A 20,582-nucleotide genomic window follows, 5' to 3' on the forward strand; every position below is an offset into this window, starting at 1 on the left:
TGTGTGATTAAATGTAAATATATTAAAAAATAAAAAATAAAATTAATTGTGTTTTTTAAAAAGCAAAAAAATTAACTTGTTTATATACCTTCTTTTATTTCTTGATATATATCCTGGATATATTTTCTTCTAACTTATTTCCCAGTCATTCATTTTTCCTTTAAATGTGTCTCATCTTCTGTGAAACTCAGCTACTGAGTTTTTCATTATTTATTTATTTATTTATTTATTTATTTATTTTCCTTTTGCCCAGTTTTGCTATAGGACACGTGTGCTTGCTGGAAAGAGACAGTGAGAGGGAGAGAAAGCGAGAAAACACTCCTGGGGGATGGCCGCACCACGACACTCTCTCCTTCACTCTCCTCTTGTGATTTTGAGCACACGTGCACACACACACACACACACACACACACACACACACAATTACCGCAGTTGCTGGGTCTGGGGCTCAAACTGTGCAGTTGGCCATGTGAGATTGAGCTGCCCAACTACCATGTCACTGGCTAGCCCCAGCAAACAGGCTTTTGATAAAAATGAAATGTAAATTAATCTATATGGAATATATCAAATAGGCAGCATGCTGAACAAGTATCAGAAGAGATGGGGACCAGCAGGTGGCAGGGCGGTTAAGGCACTGGACACTGCCACATGGCTGACCAGGGTTCAAGTCCTGAATCTGGTGGCTTGTTTCCTCACTTCCTCTCTTTCTCACTCTCACCCTCTGTCTCTCTCTGGTCACATTAAAAAAAAAATGAATGAATAAATAAAATAAAATAATTATTAAAAAATGAAAGAAGAGAATCAGGACACTGTTTAATATGACTGTCGTTTGTCTATATCCTGTAGTTTACAGCTCCTGGATGAAAGAACATGGAGGATCTATTGTCAATATGTCTGCGGTTGTTGGAAATGGATGGCCAGGAGCTGCGTAAGCATTTTTATACTTTCCCTTCCATTCCTTTCCTTTTTATTGGGGGTACACACACATGTGCCCAGTGTGACTTTCAAGTCACTTGGTCCAAGACTCGAACAATGGTCAATCATGTGGGAGCCTAGTGCCTTAACTACCATGCCACCCACTGGTCCCTACTTTTCCTTTCTTGATCTTTGGTTTTGTCCCCTGAATAGGAGGAAGCACAGTAAAAGTAAATTTCTTAAATCAAGATTATTAATCTCTTTAATGAGTTGTGATTTCATCACTTAGCATTTTCCTTTTATTTGAACTTTTAAAATGTACTTCTGAAACATCCCTACATAGATTAAGGTTGCCAGATTTATCAAAAAAAGGAAAAAAAAAGCATAATCAAAACCGAAAACCAACAGATTCCCAATTAAACAGATTTTGGGTATAGATGTCCCGAATATATATGTATACTTGTGTTAAAAATGATCTGTTATGGGGACCAGCAGTTAGCTGGCTATGTCGCTGGACTCCCACGTAGTCGACCGTGGTTTGCATCCCTGACCCGGTGGCTTAAAACTCACGCCGGGCGCGTATGCGTGCGTGCCCAAGATCCCAAGAGGAGAAGGGAGGAGAAGGGATTGCGGTGTGGCCATCCCCCCTGGGAGGTGATTTCTTGCTTTCTATCTTTCTGTCTCTCTCTGTCTGTCAGGCGAGCACATGCGCCCTATAGCAAAAACCTCTCCAAAAAAAAAATTATCTGTTATGTATCTGAAATTCAGATTTAACTGAATGTCTTGTATTTTACTTGGCAACTCTAATTCAGATGTCACTAAGTTGGCCATCACCAGGGAAAATGTATTATAGTTTGGAAATGAAACGAATCTGTATTAATTTAGAATTGAATGCTATGAATGTACCTATCCAGTTTTAGACAGGACTGCTAACTTATTACTCTTAATAGATAATGCAAAATTTTTTCTAAAACTTTCTAACGTTTTATACATGGAATTAGCCACTCTACAACCAGAGTTTGTGTCCTTCTATGCAAATTCTAACACGCTATTGTTTCCTGTATTATTCAGGACTTACTCATGTTGTATGGGATAGAAGTAAAACTCAAATTGGCTAAAGTAAAAATTTAGATCAGTGGTCCTCCAAGTGTGGTTCCTGGACTAGCATCATCATCTTCATCTGGGAGTTTAAAGTGCACATTTTCTAGCTCAACCCCAGATCTACTGTAGGAGAAGCTATTGGAGTGGGCCAGTGAATTTTATTTTTGAAGTTTATTTATTTATTTATTTCCTTAGAGGAAGCAGGGCATGAGAGGCACCCTGGACAGGGTCTTCATACTGTGATTTCCCCTCCAGCCCTGCATTTAAGAAGCTAAGGGAGGGGCCAATAGGTGGCATGGTGGTAGAGGCTCTGGACTCCTACTTGGCTGACCGTGGTTGGAGTCCTGGACGTAACAACTTGTTTTCTCACTTTCCCTCTCTCTCTCTCACTTTCCCTCTCTCTCCATATATCTCTCTCTGGTTAGGTTAAAAAAATAATAAATGAGATTTAATAAAGATTTTTAAAATGATTTTTTAAAAAACTAGAGGAAGGATGGAACTTGTTAAGTAAAAACATGGAAGAGGTTTTTACGAGACCCAAGTCAAACTTCTAGAGGCAAAAACAAGTGTCCGAGATGAAAAATGTACTACATAGAATTTGTGGTAAATTAGACACTTTGGAAAAAAAAGATTAATGGATCCAAAGACATAGTAATAGAAACTATTCAAAAAAGAAACACATAGAAAAGACTACAAACACAGAATCAGTAATTTATGAGACGAGAGGAATATCTGAAGGAAAGGGAGGAAAAACAGAGACCAAAAAATGTTTTTTAAAATCATGGCTGGAAGTTTTCAAAATTTAGTGAAAAGTATAAACCTATAGATTGAAGAAGTTCAACAAACCCCAAGTACAAAATCATGATGAAAAATTACACAAGATACATTATAATTGCATGGCATAAAACCAGTACAAAGGAGAAAATGTTCAAAGTAGTTACAGGAAAAAATATACATTCTATGCAGAAGCTGATTTCTCATTGGAAATGATGCAAATGAGAAAACAGTGGAGTAACATCTTTTAGTGCTGACAGAAGAGAACATGTCAACCCAGAATACTTTAACTAATGAAATATCTTTCAAAAGCAAAGGGGAAATAAAGACCTTTAAAAACATCTAAACTCCGGGGCTGGCAAGTGGCATGGTGGTTAAGGTGCTGGACTCCCACGTTGCTGACTGTGGTTTGACTTCCAGACCTGGCGGCTCACTTCCTCTCTCTCTCTCTCTCTGTCTCTCTCTGGTCAAACTGAATAATAGTAATAATAATAATAATAATAATAAATAATTCTTTAAAAAAACATATAAAATCTGAAAGACTTTATCACCAGCAGACCTGTGCTAAAATAAATGTTAAAGGAAGTCCAAAGACAGTTACTAAATAATCTGTCCTTTCTCAGTTGATTTCAAATGCCTTTGGATGGAAGAATATTCCTAGTTTTATAAATTAATTTTTCCACATTGAGTTATCATATTTTTGGTTCTAAGAATCTTGTACTTAGAAATTCTCTTTTTTTGGAGAGGTTTTTGCTATAGGGCGCGGGCGTTCGCCAGAAAGACAGAGCGAGACAGAGAGATAGAAAGCGAGAAATCACCCCCCAAGGGGGATGGCCACACCGCAATCCCTTCTCCTCCGATCTCCTCTTGGAACTTGGGCACACAGGAACATGTGCCCAGTGTGAGTTTAAGCCACCAGGTCCAGGACTGGAACTGCGGTCGACTATGTGGGAGTTCAACGACGTAGCCATTACACTAACTGCTGGTCCCATGTACTTACAAATTCTAACCCATAGTATTTCTAAGTCTTTTGCATGAGACCCCCATATACAAGGAGATCTGAATATTTTCAATCTCCTACCAGGAAAAACATTAAATTTTATTTAAATTTTGTTATGTCTAGAAATTCTGTTGATAACATTTCTACCAGATATATGAATTTCATATCCCTTATTATTTAGTTATTTATTTAGAGAGATTTTTGCTGGAGGGCACTTGTGATCACCAGAGACACAGAGAGAGATAAGAGAGACAGAAAGTGAGAAGTCACCCCCCTTCCCCCCAGAGAGTATGGCCATGGTGCAGTCCCTTCTCCTCTATACTCCTCTTGGGATTTTGGGCACACACGCCCGGCATGAGTTTCAAGCTGTCAGGTCCAGGACGTGAACTGCAATTGGCAATGTGGGAATCCAGTGACATAACCATTACACCATCTGCTGGTCCCAATCCCTTATTATTAAAATTGATTTAGGGGATATCCACATACGAATAACCTTTAAGTTACTTATTTTTTTTCTCTGTAATTAGAAATTCCTCAAATTATGTCTTATGCACCTGGTGACATAAGACATAATTTGGGGGACCTTGTGTGAGCCTATGCAATGTGGGATTTGTTTGCCCTTCAGATACCTGTGGTTTGGCTTTAGTATTGAAGGACCTATCAATAGTTCTTTCCTATTATTTAAACAAAAGCTCATAGCAAGACTATTCTTACAGCGTTCTGCCAGATCACTGGCATAATTGTTTGCTTAGTTACTGAGAGAAATATTTAACACAAGCTAATTATAATGTTTATATTTTGTGTTTAAAGGCATAGTGGAGCTGCAAGAGAAGGTGTTTGCAACCTTACCAAATCCTTAGCTCTGGAATGGGCCAACAGTGGAGTAAGGATAAATTGTGTTGCTCCTGTAGGTAAACATTCTATACGAAACCTGCTGACAGATTATGCTCTTCTGATTCTATTGCTGGAGATATTTGTGCATGTTAATGACTATGCAAGTATATGATAAAAGATTGACTTTAGGCCAGCCAGTGGTGTGATGGTTAAGGTAGCTGGATCCCTTATGGCTGCCTTCCAGATTTGAGTCCCAAACCAGGTGGCCTGAAAAACATGCTGGGCACTTGTGCCCAAATTCCAAGGGGAGAATGGAGGAAAGGGGATTGTGGTATAGCTGTTCTCCCTTGCGAGTGCATTCTCAGTTTCCCTTTCTTTTCTCTCTCTGTCTCTCTCTCTGGTGAGTGCATGCACCCATAACAAATGACAAACAATTTTTTTAAAAGAATTATTTTATTTCACTTTCTTTATCCATTTACTTATTTAATTTGACCAAAGAGGGATAGAATGAGAGAGAGAGAGGGAACGTGAGAAAGCAAGCCACCAGGTCAAGGATTCAACCTACAATCTACCATGTAGAAGTCCAGCACCCCCAACCACCACATCACCTGCCGGACCCCGGCAGTTCTAAAAATTTTGACTTTAAAAAATAAATGAAAATCGGAAAGTCTGACTTTTCCTTATAGAAGTATCCTTAAATTTATTTTTTGTTTAGAGGTTTTCACTTTAAAGTGCAAGAAATTCTTGTCAGAGAGAGACAGACAGACACACTGAGAGGGAAAGTGAGAAATCATCCCTCCCCCCACACTCCCACCCCTCTTGGGGATGGTTGTTACCGCAATCCCTTTTCTTCCATTCTCTTCCCAGGATCTTGGGCACACACACACACACACACACACAGACACATGTGCACACGTGCACTGGCCTGAATTTCAAGCCACCAGGTCTGGGACTCGAGCCACACTCAGCCATGTGGGAGTCCAGTGATGTAACCACGGTTATCTGCTGGTCCTGTTTTCTTTGATTTATAACCAGATTGTTAAGGAAGTTCAATTGGCACAGTCATGGTGGCACAAGCGAGAAGGCACAACTGTGCAATTGCTGAGGCCACATGCAAGGCCCAAATTCAGGTCCCATCCCAACCTATGTAGTCCAGGTGTGGTGGTTCATGCCTGTGGTCCTCGCTAACTGGAAAGCTGAGTCAGGACGGTGATGTGGCAAGAACATGTCAAAAATACCTCTATCTCTTTCTTTGTCCCACATGCTCTTCTCTCTGTCATAAAATAAAAAAAAAAAGAAGGAAAAGAAAGTTAAATTAAGTCTATGATTCTCAATTTTATTTGCATCTTAATTATTTGTGAAACATTTAAACAACAGCGATTTATGAACTTTACCCCAAATGATGGGGTTCAGATAACTGTATTTAAAAAGCAGGTTAAGAAATTCAAGCATAGGGGCCTGGCATACTGGTTAAGTCACTGAATTCCCACATGACTGACCACGATTCGAGTCCCGGACCTGGTAGTTTGAAAAATCACACCAGGCACATGTGTATGTATGCCCCAAATCCCAAGAGGAGACTGGAGAAGAGATTGTAGAGTGGCTAAGCCCCTTGGGGTGTGGTTTCTCACTTTCCCTCTGACTGTGTCTCCGTCTCTCTCTCTCTGTTAAGTGAATGCACCCTATAGCAAAAACCTTCAAAAAAAATTCGAATGTACACTGAAGGTTGATAAGCATTTCATGGATTTTTTTCCTTTTTTTTTTTTTTTTTTTTTGGACAGGTTTTTGCTACAGGGCTTGCCAGAGAGACAAAGAAGAGACAAAAAGATAGAAAGCAAGAAATCCCCCCCCGGGGGGGCATGGCCATGCCACAATCCCTTCTCCTTCATTCTCCTCTAGGGCTCTTGGGCACGCATGCACACGTGCCCGGTGTGAGTATAAGCCACCGGGTCTGGGACTCGAACTGCAGTCGACTACATGGGAGTTCAGCGACATAGCCATTACGCTTACTGTTGGTCCCCCCATTCTTTTTTTTTTTTTTTTAATTACCAGAGAGCTCATGTGCTTGCCAGTGAGAGGGGGCAGGGAAGAAAGCAAGTACCCCAAATGGGGCATGGGCATATCTTTTCCCCCATTTCTTACATAGATTTTGGACATGTGCATGCACATATTTTACATGTTTTTCAAGCCAAAATTCAAACTGCAGTTGGCCATGGAGGATCTGGCTTTCTTAACTACTGTGTTACTGGGCTGGTCATAAAGAGTGATTTTGTTATAGTTTGGTATATTATTTATCCTTTTTTAGGAAAGAAAGAAGCTGAATGTCAGAGTTCTAGGAAAGAACTCCCAGGTCAATTGAGAACTTAAGAGAAAATGTCTTTGACTGATAAATGATAGGGAAAATGATAGGGAAACATATCACAATATAGTCAACTTCAAAAATTCATTTTTGTGAAACATGCCTGAGCTTAACCTTGGTATTACATATGGATCACGTTCTTTGAGAGGTCTTAAATTAAATATCTCATCATCATGTACACTTGAGCTCAAATATACTTCTGTGATGTTTCCTGGTTACTACTAAAATTGTAATAATCACTGTATTGAAAACCCTATAGTGTCTTTTTTTTTCTTTTTCTTTTTTTTTTTTTTTTGAGAGGTTTTTGCTGTAGGGCGTGTGATCTCGCCAGAAAGACAGAGAGAGACAGAAAGTGAGAAGTCAGCCCCCAAGGGGGATGGCCATGCCACAATCCCTTCTCCTCCATTTTCCTCTCGGGATCTTGGGCACGCACGCACACACGCCTGGTGTGAGTTTAAGCCACCAGGTCCATGACTCAAACCACAGTCAGCTGCCTGAGAATTCAGCAACATAGCCATTATGCCAACTGCTGGTCTCAACCCTACAGTATCTTTGAAAATGATCTATAGATCTATCTATAAATATATACCATCTATAGATATTATTATCTTTGTTACTCAGTGGAAACTAAGTGTGAACTGAATTGATAGGAGAGAAATCACAGCTCTAACAAAATGTCAAGCTCCAAGAGAGAAACTTCATATCTCTGCAATCTTCGACAACTTATATTATTTTACTCATATTACACTCAAATATGTACAGGATAAAGTAAGTAAATTAGTTTGTTGGGAAAGTCATGACATGTTTATATGTAAAAACAGAAAAATATGTCATGACTTTCCCAACAACCAAATAGTTCTATTCTTCATGGTGATACCTTACAATGTTGGCCAGCGAAAGTACGCTTCTTGAAAACCTTTAATAACATATTAGTACCATATGCACAGTACTAATTCATGTTTATTCTCCAGCGATCTTTTAGGCTTAATGTCTAAGCTTTAATACTTATAGAAGATTTCATCCTCTTTAAATAAAATGTTACAACTTGTTTTACTTGTTTGTTTGTTTGTTTTGAGAGGTTTTTGCTATAGGGAGTGTGCGCTCGCCAGACAGAGAGAGACAGAGAGACAGAAAGAGAGAAATCACCCCCCAGGGGGGATGGCCACGCCACAATCCCTTCTCCCCCATTCTCCTCTCGGGATCTTGGGCACACAGGCACATGCGCCCGGCGTGAGTTTTAAGCCACCGGGTTGGGGACGCGAACTGCAGTCAACTACATAGGAGTCCAGTGACATATTCATTATGCTAATTGTTGGTCTCTACAACTTGTTTAATTGGAAACCAATATCTCTCCTTCAAATTATTTGGAGTAATTACTACTCACAAATTTTCATTTTGCTTTCACTTTTTCCTTTTCTTCTCCTTCTGCCTATAACTTATAGATAGAATCAATAACAAGTACCTTTATATTGTTTTTGAGTAATTATCCTGGCTTTATAAATCATCAAAAGCCAGTGAAAAATAAATAAATGATTTCTTAAACAATTATAATTTTAGTTTATTTTTATTGGATTAAAATGTTTTATTTGTTATTTCACTTCAGGTGAAATGCCAACAAAAAAAATTGCATTTTATAAGTCTCCGTATCTTAGTCCACCATCATTTTGCTTATAGAAATACCTGATACTGGATGATTTATAAAGAACAGAGGTTTATTTAACTTATGATTCCAGTGGCTGGAAAGCCCAATGACATGAGGTTGGCTACACCACAACCTGATCAAATATACTTCTGTGATGTTTCCTGGTTACTACTAAAATTGTAATAATCACTGTATTGAAAACCCTATAGTGTCTTTTTTTTTCTTTTTCTTTTTTTTTTTTTTTTGAGAGGTTTTTGCTGTAGGGCGTGTGATCTCGCCAGAAAGACAGAGAGAGACAGAAAGTGAGAAGTCAGCCCCCAAGGGGGATGGCCATGCCGCAATCCCTTCTCTTCCTTTCTCCTCTAGGGATCCTGGGCATGCATGCACATGTGCCCAGGGTGTTTTAAGAAATCAGGTCTGGGACTCGAACCACGGTTGACTTCATGGGAATCCAGCGACGTAACCATTACACCATCTGCTGGTCCCTTCACTGTCTTTTTAAGGGGACACAATTCACACATAACGTCACTGGATTCAGGAGAAATGGCATTAAGACCAAAGATGGGCATAATCTCTGTCCTGGCACTTCAGCAGGGTAGAGCCACGAATCAGCCTGAGAATTCAGCAACATAGCCATTATGCCAACTGCTGGTCTCAACCCTACAGTATCTTTGAAAATGATCTATAGATCTATCTATAAATATATGCCTGAGAATTCAGCAACATAGCCATTATGCCAACTGCTGGTCTCAACCCTACAGTATCTTTGAAAATGATCTATAGATCTATCTATAAATATATACCATCTATAGATATTATTATCTTTGTTACTCAGTGGAAACTAAGTGTGAACTGAATTGATAGGAGAGAAATCACAGCTCTAACAAAATGTCAAGCTCCAAGAGAGAAACTTCATATCTCTGCAATCTTCGACAACTTATATTATTTTACTCATATTACACTCAAATATGTACAGGATAAAGTAAGTAAATTAGTTTGTTGGGAAAGTCATGACATGTTTATATGTAAAAACAGAAAAATATGTCATGACTTTCCCAACAACCAAATAGTTCTATTCTTCATGGTGATACCTTACAATGTTGGCCAGCGAAAGTACGCTTCTTGAAAACCTTTAATAACATATTAGTACCATATGCACAGTACTAATTCATGTTTATTCTCCAGCGATCTTTTAGGCTTAATGTCTAAGCTTTAATACTTATAGAAGATTTCATCCTCTTTAAATAAAATGTTACAACTTGTTTTACTTGTTTGTTTGTTTGTTTTGAGAGGTTTTTGCTATAGGGAGTGTGCGCTCGCCAGACAGAGAGAGACAGAGAGACAGAAAGAGAGAAATCACCCCCCAGGGGGGATGGCCACGCCACAATCCCTTCTCCCCCATTCTCCTCTCGGGATCTTGGGCACACAGGCACATGCGCCCGGCGTGAGTTTTAAGCCACCGGGTTGGGGACGCGAACTGCAGTCAACTACATAGGAGTCCAGTGACATATTCATTATGCTAATTGTTGGTCTCTACAACTTGTTTAATTGGAAACCAATATCTCTCCTTCAAATTATTTGGAGTAATTACTACTCACAAATTTTCATTTTGCTTTCACTTTTTCCTTTTCTTCTCCTTCTGCCTATAACTTATAGATAGAATCAATAACAAGTACCTTTATATTGTTTTTGAGTAATTATCCTGGCTTTATAAATCATCAAAAGCCAGTGAAAAATAAATAAATGATTTCTTAAACAATTATAATTTTAGTTTATTTTTATTGGATTAAAATGTTTTATTTGTTATTTCACTTCAGGTGAAATGCCAACAAAAAAAATTGCATTTTATAAGTCTCCGTATCTTAGTCCACCATCATTTTGCTTATAGAAATACCTGATACTGGATGATTTATAAAGAACAGAGGTTTATTTAACTTATGATTCCAGTGGCTGGGAAAGCCCATTACATGAGGGTTGGTACACCACAAAAACAACCAAATAGTTCTATTCTTCATGGTGATACCTTACAATGTTGGCCAGCGAAAGTACGCTTCTTGAAAACCTTTAATAACATATTAGTACCATATGCACAGTACTAATTCATGTTTATTCTCCAGCGATCTTTTAGGCTTAATGTCTAAGCTTTAATACTTATAGAAGATTTCATCCTCTTTAAATAAAATGTTACAACTTGTTTTACTTGTTTGTTTGTTTGTTTTGAGAGGTTTTTGCTATAGGGAGTGTGCGCTCGCCAGACAGAGAGAGACAGAGAGACAGAAAGAGAGAAATCACCCCCCAGGGGGGATGGCCACGCCACAATCCCTTCTCCCCCATTCTCCTCTCGGGATCTTGGGCACACAGGCACATGCGCCCGGCGTGAGTTTTAAGCCACCGGGTTGGGGACGCGAACTGCAGTCAACTACATAGGAGTCCAGTGACATATTCATTATGCTAATTGTTGGTCTCTACAACTTGTTTAATTGGAAACCAATATCTCTCCTTCAAATTATTTGGAGTAATTACTACTCACAAATTTTCATTTTGCTTTCACTTTTTCCTTTTCTTCTCCTTCTGCCTATAACTTATAGATAGAATCAATAACAAGTACCTTTATATTGTTTTTGAGTAATTATCCTGGCTTTATAAATCATCAAAAGCCAGTGAAAAATAAATAAATGATTTCTTAAACAATTATAATTTTAGTTTATTTTTATTGGATTAAAATGTTTTATTTGTTATTTCACTTCAGGTGAAATGCCAACAAAAAAAATTGCATTTTATAAGTCTCCGTATCTTAGTCCACCATCATTTTGCTTATAGAAATACCTGATACTGGATGATTTATAAAGAACAGAGGTTTATTTAACTTATGATTCCAGTGGCTGGAAAGCCCAATGACATGAGGTTGGCTACACCACAACCTGACTGAAAAGGCAGAGTATATGGTAGGTGTGGGCAGAGTCAGTATGGTCATATGATTGGTGTTCCATGTGGGTCTCTGCCTGCTTCATTTCCTCTCCTTGTAAACCTACCAAAACTTAATCATGGGGGCCCTGCCCTAACCACTCAATCACTAATCTCTTCCCCAGAGTTCCACCTTTCAACACCATAATGGAATCAAGTGTTCTCTGTATTCCATTATGATGGCTCAACACATGACTTTTTGAGGAACATATTTAAATTCTAGCAGGTAGCCATAACTTATTATTCTGTTGTAAAGCACAGATTAGTAGAAGGTAAAATAGATTCCTCTGTACCATTTTTCCTAGGTAAGTTCTTTACTCATGTAGTTATGTTCATCAGAAACCAAGTTCTTTCATGAAAAAAAATCCAAGGTTTGCCTGGTTCTTAAGGGAGAGCAGGTTACAAACTGAGCATTTAGGTAATCCATTTGTGGATAATGGTTGACTCTACTCCTTTGGCAATATTGAGAAAAGTTAATATTAGAAATGTTAACTGTTTTATTAAATGAAAGCCACCTAAATTATGGAATTGATCAGTAGACTACTTTGATGTCTTTCCAGTTAAAATGTAATTTTGTATGCTTTATTTTGTTCCTGTTTTATTTTCAAATATAGGGAGTTATTTATTCCCAGACTGCTGTTGAGAACTATGGTGAAGTTGGAGAAGAGCTATTTGGAAGATATTATCAGAGTATCCCAGCTAAACGAATTGGAGTTCCTGAGGAGGTAATATATGTTTGTAGCAATGATTGGAATGACTCTGTTTTATACAATAGAAATTTGTAATGTTTGGTGTCCACTTTAGGTGATCTGGTGGTCTGATAGAAATTATTCCTCTCACTGCCACCAAACCACCAAGTAAGTTATTTGGATTTTTTTTTCTGAATGCTAACAGCAATTTTTAAAGAATTTTAGTCAAGGGAATGACATAATTAAATTTTTATTTTGGATAGAACATGCATTTTGTTGGTGGAAATAATTTTACCCATATATACTATATTAAAATTAAATATAAATTTAATTCATTTAAAAATACTAAAGACATTATGTGTTAGTATAAATAACATTTTTAATGAAAAGCTACATTTTCAAAAGCAAAACAATTTTTCTGTATGTGCTTAATTTTGTTTTTACAGTTTTTGCCATAGGGCACATGCGCTCACTGGAGAAAGACAGAGAGAAAGTGAGATATCACCCCCAAGGAGGGATGGCCATGCTGCAATAGCTTCTCCTCCATTCTCCTCTCAGGATTTTGGCCATGCACACACATGTGCCTGGCATGATTTTCAAGCCACCAGGTCTCAGACTTGAACTGTGGTTGGCCGTATGGGAGCCTGGCATCTTATCCACTATACTACCTATTGGCCCCGTGTTTAATATTTTTGCAAATTTCTTTAAGTATGGCTCAAAGGGAAACAACTGGACTTTCCTTTCTGTCCCTGCATTCAAACTGTTGCAATGTTTTGTTTTAGGGAAAACATATAAAGAAAATCTGGCTTCATGAATATATATATATATATGAAAAAGATAAAGCATTTTAACAGCCTATGCAATAATTGTGGATATTCTTTGATATTTAAAAGGGCAGTTTCTTTTTCTTTTTTTTTTAAGTTTTTGCTAGAGGGCATGTGCACTCGCTGGAGACAGAGATAGACAGAGAGAGGGAAAGTGAGAAATCACTCCCTAGTGGGGATCGCCATGCCATAATCCCTTCCATTCCATTCTCCTCTCAGGATTTTGGTCATGCACATACATGTGCCTGGTGTGATTTTCAAACCTCCAGGTCTGGGACTCAAACTAGCTATGTGGGAACCCAGAGCCTTAACCGCCATGTTACCTGCTGGCCCCAAAGGTAGTTTCTTTTTCTTTTTTTAAAGAGGTTTTTGTCTTAGGGAGCGTGTGCTTGCCAGAAAGAGAGAGACAGAAATAGTGAGAGATGAAGTGAGAAATTACCCTCTCGGGGGGCTGACCCAGCCCCCATCCCCCTCTCGGGGGGCTGACCATGCCACAATCCCTTCTCCTTCATATTCCTTTCAGGATTTTGGGTATGAATGCACATGTGCCTGGCATGAGTTTAAGCCTCTGGGTCCAGGACTTGAACTGTGGTCGACTTTGTGGGAGCCTAGCGACATTACCTTATACCATCTGCTGGTCCCTAATTTTTCGTTTTCTAGGGGAACTATGACTTTCAAGGATTTGTGAACTTTCTGAGGTCATGGCTATTTGAGTGAGATTGTTTTATTCATTTGGCATTAAGAAAGGAATTTAGGGGCTACCAGATGGTGTAGTAGTTATGTCACTGGACTCCCACATGGCCAACTGTGGTTCGAATTCTGGTCCCGGTGGCTTAAAACTCATGCCAGGCACGCATGTGTGTATGCCCAAGATCTAGGGAGGAAAATAGATAAGAAGAGATTGCGGCATGGCCATCCCCATGGGGTTGATTTCTCAGTTTCCCCCTCTCTCTCTTTCTCTCTCTTGCACATGCGCGAGCTCACATGCCCTAATGCAAAAAGTTCTTAAAAAAAAAAAAAAGAAAGGAACAAGTCTCTTCCTGAATGACTGACTTAGATGCAAAGGACACTCTCTTATTGGGTTAGCCCACAAAATACCCTCACCAGATGAATTGTCGTGGTAGATTACTGATGGTTACTTGTTACCATGGCTCAGGACAATCTATGTTTTCCTTGGAATGTGGGGAAAAATGCATAATTCTTTCTATATTAGCTCTGCCTAGTAAAAATATACTAAATTACAGTATGTGTATCATTTTAAACTTTCTAGTAGTCACATTAAGAAAAGTAAAATGAGGGACCAGCAGTTAGTGTAATGACTATGTCACTGGACTCCCATGTAGTCAACCGTGGTTCGCGTCCCAAACCTGGTGGCTTAAAACTCTCACCAGGCGCGTGTGCGTGCATGCCCAAGATCCCGAGAGGAGAATGGAGGAGAAGGGACTGCAGCGTGGCCATCCCCCCCTGGGGGGTGATTTCTCGCTTTCTGTCTCTCTGTCTCTCTCTGTCTATGTGGCACATGTGCCCTATAGCAAAAACCTCTCCAAAAAAAAAAGAAAAGTAAAGTAAAATGAGGTTTAAATTTTAATATTATACTTTATTTAACCCAATATATCTAAAACATCATCCTTTCAACATATCAACATAAATAATGATTAATGAGATACTTTACATTCTTTATTCCATACTGAGAATTCAAAATCTGGTATATGTTTTATCCTGTAGCATATATCAGTTTGCGTTACTCGTATTGACATGTCTTAGTTGTCTTTAAGGCTAGTGGCCTGTTTTAGATGGTGTAGTTCTACACTAGCTGCTGGGAGTACAAGGTTGGAAAGAAAGTCATGCCTGCTCTTCAGGCTGTCATAATCTCAAGGAGGCATAGACATGGAAACAGACATTTATGGCTGCAGAGCTATATGTAGTACTAGAATTAGGACGTAACGAGTGAGGATAGGCATACTTTTATTATTTTTTTTTAGGGAGAGTTTTTATTTTAGGGCATGTGTACTCACCAGAGAGACAGAAAGCAAGACATCATCCCCCAGAGGGATGACCACACCACAATCCCTTCTCTTCCATTTTCTTCTCAAGATTTTGGGCACACATACACACATGCCCAGTGTGTGTTTTAAGCTGTCAAGTCTGGGACTTGAACTGTGGTTGACTATGTGGGAATCCAGTGATGTAACCATTATGCCATCTGCTGGTCCCTGGTACAATTTTTTTTTAAGGTGTTTGCTACAGGGTGTGTGTACTCACCAGAGAGAAATCACTGCCAAGAGGGGATGACCATTTTTCCTCCATTCTCCTCTTGGGTTGGGTACAAAATTTATGGACGTACTCACTTTCACGGGTTAATGCACTTGTGCAAGCTTTAGAGTGAATACCTCCATAAATACTCTACCTACAGCCCTCATTTGTCTCACCCTAGTCCCTACTCTGCTTTGGAGCCTTTTTCTTTTTTAAAAAAGAATTCTTTATTTAATATTATTTATTATTATTACTTTACATTTGCTATAGGGCACATGTGCTTAACAGAGAGAGAGAGAGAGAGAGAGAGAGAGAGAGAGAGAGAAGTGAGAAAGCAAGCCTCCAGGTCCAGGATGCAAACTGCAATCAGTCATGTGGGAGTCTAGCACCTTAACCACCATGACACCTGCTGGCCCTGCTTCGGAGCATTTTAAAATGGGAAATAATTCTGGGTCCCCTGCCCCAGAGCTTTACAATTCAGAAGGTCTCAAGTAGGACCTAAGAAGATGGGCTTTCAGTAAGCATCCCTAGGAATTCAAATGCAGGTGTTTAGGGTCACTGTCCTTTAAGAAACACTGCAACCACCAACAGCCTCATAGGAAGGTTCCTTTACATTCAGGGAATTCATTTCTCTTTCTTTTAGGTTTGAAAGGAGATGTTGTTGAATTCATCAATCATTATCTGAACTTTTAGGAAAGTCAGCAGGATTCTAAAATCCCTCTTGTACAAAGTCCCTCTTGTGTGTTGCTGAGTTTTTTATCTGACAGAATCATGGATTGAATAAACCAGAATGCCAATTTATTGCTACACAGACACATTGACTATTTCAGGATCCGAAATATAAAAAGCAGGTAGCAGTGATAAAAATGGGCTTGTGGTGGGTAATCGAAGTGTGGAAAGAACTGAATTGTTTGAAATGGGAAAGAGCAGAGATTAATCACTGTGTTCACTTTCAGCTTCTTCACACTATGTAGCTTTGACACAAAGCCTCCTTCGTATTTTGCTGCCTTTACCCAAGTCACTTACCTGATTTCAGTGATGCTCAAATAGAAAAGGGAAGTTATCTGTGCACTATCAGATTATGCCTGCACACGTATAGGATTCACGTCATAATCTTGTGCTTTGAGTTTTTTTATGTTACTGAACCAAAGTGGGTATGGATTGAGAATAGCACTCATAACCATAAAGCATGACCCATGAGGTCTGTTAAGGAGGAAGGCTTTGTTACAGGGTTGTCATCTGGAAGGCAGCCCGGTTTGCTCAAAACGCCACCTCCCCAGAGAGAAACAGAATACTTTCTGCTCAAGTTTTTAAATCCCATCTATATATGCAAATGAAGGACTAAAACTTGTGCAGCTCTGATTGGTCAACTCAAGCAACAATCCCGTTCTTTTATTATTGAAACTAGTTCTGTTCTGATTGGTTGCTCTGCTGTAGCCAACATCCACACTCCCTTCTGCATTGGGAGTCAACCAATGGACTCAGCCTGTGTGTGCTGGGTCTCTGCCATCTAGGCTAGTTCCAGCCCTGGAGAGCGTTTGCCTTCATATATGTGTGCGTGTGTGTGTGTTTCTGTTTTCAGATCTCCTCCATAGTGTGCTTCCTGCTGTCTCCTGCAGCTTCCTTTATCACTGGACAGTCGGTGAATGTGGATGGTGGCCTGTCTCTGTATACTCACTTTTCTAACATACCAGGTGAGCAGCCAGGTAGTGAGGAGCCATGCTTTTTTTTCATCAGATGTTCAACATTTCCCAAGTAGTTATTTAAAAGAGAAGTCTGGAATATCAAAATGTGCAAGATGTTTGTAACAATGATATAATGTTTAAAGGACATATTTGTAGTCAAAGATAATATCTAAATAACTTTATCATAGAACTTAGCTAATATATTTAAAAGGTTTTTAGATGTGCATATGTTGGTAGAATTTGAACTCTGAAAAATATTCCTTTTTTTTTTTTTTTTGAGAGGTTTTTTACTATAGGGCGCGTGCACTCCCCAGACAGAAAGCGAGAAATCCCCCCCCCCCCCCAGGCGGGATGGTCACGCCACAATCCCTTCTCCTCTATTCTCCTCTCGGGATCTTGGGCACACACGCTCACGTGCCTGGCGTGAGTTTTAAGCCACTGGGTCCAGGACACGAACTGCGGTCGACTACGTGGGAGTCCAGCGACATAGCCGTTATGCTAACTGCTGGTTCCCTGAAAAATATTCTTAGTAGGAGTATATACATATAAGAAGGAAATAGAAAAGAGGTAAAAAGTTTCCTTTTTTTTTTTTTTTTAGAGAGAGATTTTTACTATAGGGCATGGTCATGTAAGCTTGACAGAGAGACAGAGAGAAATCACCTCCCCCCCAGGGAGGATGCCAGGCCGTAATTCCCTTCTCCATTCTCTTGGGATTTTGGGCACCCTTACACATGTGCCCAGCATGAGATTTAAGCTGCTGGGTCCAGGACTCGAACTGCATTCAACTATATAGGAGTCCAGCGACATAACCATTATATCATCTGCTGTTCCCAATGCTGCCATATTTTAAACACTTAATTCTTTTTTCTTCCTCCGATAAGTGTCTTGCATGTTTGAGCAGAAGAATCAGACCTGTTAGGTGTGCTATGGTGCTATTTTGCACTCTTTTTGGAAAGAGAGAGAGAGAGAGAGAGAGAGAGAAACCAAATGTAAATGCTGTACTCAGTCGTTTTGATTTGATATTGTACACAAAGGTCTGTGTGCATGTTTGTATCTCATGACTAGGCCATAAAACTTTGCAGTTATAAGGGTCCTGAAAATCCAATAGTCCAATATCCTAATTTTACAAATGACAAAACACATTCACAAAGTTAAAAGATATGTCCAAGCTAAAAACACTAAATCACTCCAAAAATGTAGAACAGGATGTATAAAGGTATTTTTGAACATGTGTTGCCAAAGACAATTGACTGGGTAACTACTAGAAAATTAACATGTAGTGGACACAGCTGGTAGCGTGATGGTTAAGGTGGCTGGATCCCAAATGACTGATCAGGTGATTTGAGTCCTGGACCCAGTGACTTGAAAAACAGGCTGAGCATGTGTACGTGAATGTCCAAGATCCCAAGAGGAGAATGGAGAAGGGATTGTGGTATAGCTATCCCCACTGGGAAGATGACTTCTTAGTTTCTCTCTCTCTCTGTCTCTGGTGAGTGCATACAGCCTATAGAAAAATTGGAAAAAAAAAAGAAATTAACACGTGATTAATGTAACTCATATGTTATTTGACTTTCATATCAGTGACCTCCTTTCAACCTGCTCGTTCATGTGTTGGCAATCTAATTAAGGCTTAAGACCATTTTTGTATTAGTAAATGATTGACACAGAATTTTAATTTTACCTACTTTCCCCTCCTATAGATATTTCTTTTTTTAAAAAAATAATTATTTTATTTAACGTTATTGATTTATTTACATATTTTAATTTGACCAGAGAGGGACAGAGAGAGAGAGAGAAAGTGAGAAAGCAAGCTGCCAGGTCCAGGACTCACATTGCAGTCAGCCATGTGAGAGTCCAGTGCCCTTAACCACCACGCCATCTGCTGGCCCTGATATTTCTTTACTAATAGTATCAGTGTGGCGATGTGCATAATTTACTATGGTTTTAAGGATCTCAGTTGGAAAGACAGAAATGCCTACATACATATTTATGCAATGTTATTTTCTGAAAGTATTTAAAGTAGTGAGGGTGGGAGAGGACTTTTCCATTTCCCTCACCAGTGGAGTTGAGTCAGTATTTGATATAGCAGGTTGCATTGTTTTTCTTCTAGAAAAGGAAAGAAACTCCAGGTGACTGCTTATCCAGGCCTCTAGTGAAATGATTTTCTTTGGTACTTCTTTGTTTTTTATAGGTACAAAATATTTTAAAAATTTTTGAAGTTAACAACCCTATCTACCTTTTGAGAATATGCTCTCCCCAAATAACAAGTGGGAGAGTGTTCAGGCTTACAGTATGGTGTTTCCTTAACATGGGCAGCTCCAGAGCGCGACTGTCTGAAATGATTGTACTCATACTAGCTGGTGACAAGAAAATGTATGGTGTCAGGAAAATGAATTTTGGCAAGCCTCCATTCTCCTTTTCTTTTCTTCTTCTTCGTCTTCTTTTTAATATTCATTGCATCCATTTTATTTTTATTTTATTATTTTAATTATTTATGTTTGCTACAGGGCACGCACACTTGTTGGAGACAGAAAGAGAGAGAGATGGAGAGAGAGAGAGAGAGAGAGAGAGAGCAGTCATCCCCAGGCAGATGGCCATGCTGCAGTCCCTTTTCCTCCATCCTTCTCTCAGGCCTTTTGACACTCACGTTTATGCACTCAGCATATTTATTTATTTATTTTTTGGAGAGGTTTTTGCTATAGGGTGCGTGCGCTCGCTAGAAAGACAGAGCGAGACAGAGAGACAGAAAGCGAGAAATCACCCCCTGGGGGGGATGGCCATGCCATAATCCCTTCTCTTCTGTTCTCCTCCTGGGATCTTGGGCACACATGCACTCGTACCCAGTGTGAGTTTAAGCCACCAGGTCTGGGACTCGAACCGTGGTCGACTACATGGGAGTCCAGCGACATAGCCATTACGCCAACTGCTGGTCCCGCTCAGTTTATTTTTCAAGCTGCTGAGTCCGGGACTTGAACCACGCTGTTGGCTATGTGAGATACAGCCACCTTAACCACTGCTCCACCAGCTGGCCCTCAGTAGGATGGTTTTAGTTGCAAATCAAACTGGCCTAAACAGCAAAGAAGTTGTTGGTTCACATAACCGAAAAAGCAGGTACGACTTGACTCAGTAGCTCAGTGATCTCATTAAGGGCACTTTTCCCTCCTTTCCTCTGTTTTCATGTCCATGATGCTGGCTTTATCCTAAAGTTGGCTCTCTTGGTTGCAGGATGGCTGCCCTGTGCTCCTAGGGCTGCACGAATCTTTGTTCACATCCAGTTGGACAGAGGGAAAGGGAGGGGAATGGCTTGTTCCAGAATTTCTAACAGAATTCTGAGATCCACTCTGTTTTTGACCTGCGTGCGCAAATGTCCATCCTAAGCAATAACCACAGCCCGGGGATCGGAGGGCACTGAGGGTCTTAGTTCAGACCACATGCTCTATCCTGGTGCCCTGGTTCCCTGGGACCTAAGGATACTCAAATGGAAATGGAGGCTGCTGCAAAGTGAAGATGGCAGTGGGGGGCGGGGTGGACGCTGGGGAACC

At 39.7% G+C, this 20,582-nt stretch overlaps 1 protein-coding gene across 2 annotated transcripts in view; it reads left to right on the plus strand.

The window, feature by feature from the left end:
• The window catches only part of PECR (peroxisomal trans-2-enoyl-CoA reductase), a 40,036-nt gene that overhangs the window by 18,753 nt on the left and 701 nt on the right, over positions 1-20,582 (plus strand). The window contains exons 4-7 of one of the 2 annotated variants that reach the window (XM_006157453.3): positions 847-928; positions 4,601-4,697; positions 12,204-12,314; positions 16,938-17,049. In XM_006157453.3, coding sequence (XP_006157515.1) covers positions 847-928; positions 4,601-4,697; positions 12,204-12,314; positions 16,938-17,049 — 402 coding nt within the window. The remainder of the gene's footprint in view (positions 1-846; positions 929-4,600; positions 4,698-12,203; positions 12,315-16,937; positions 17,050-20,582) is intronic. The other variant, XM_006157455.3, reaches the window with a different exon arrangement.

Source organism: Tupaia chinensis, unplaced genomic scaffold (assembly GCF_000334495.1).
Source record: "Tupaia chinensis unplaced genomic scaffold, TupChi_1.0 Scaffold000542_1, whole genome shotgun sequence".
NCBI classification, from domain to species: Eukaryota; Metazoa; Chordata; class Mammalia; order Scandentia; family Tupaiidae; genus Tupaia; species Tupaia belangeri.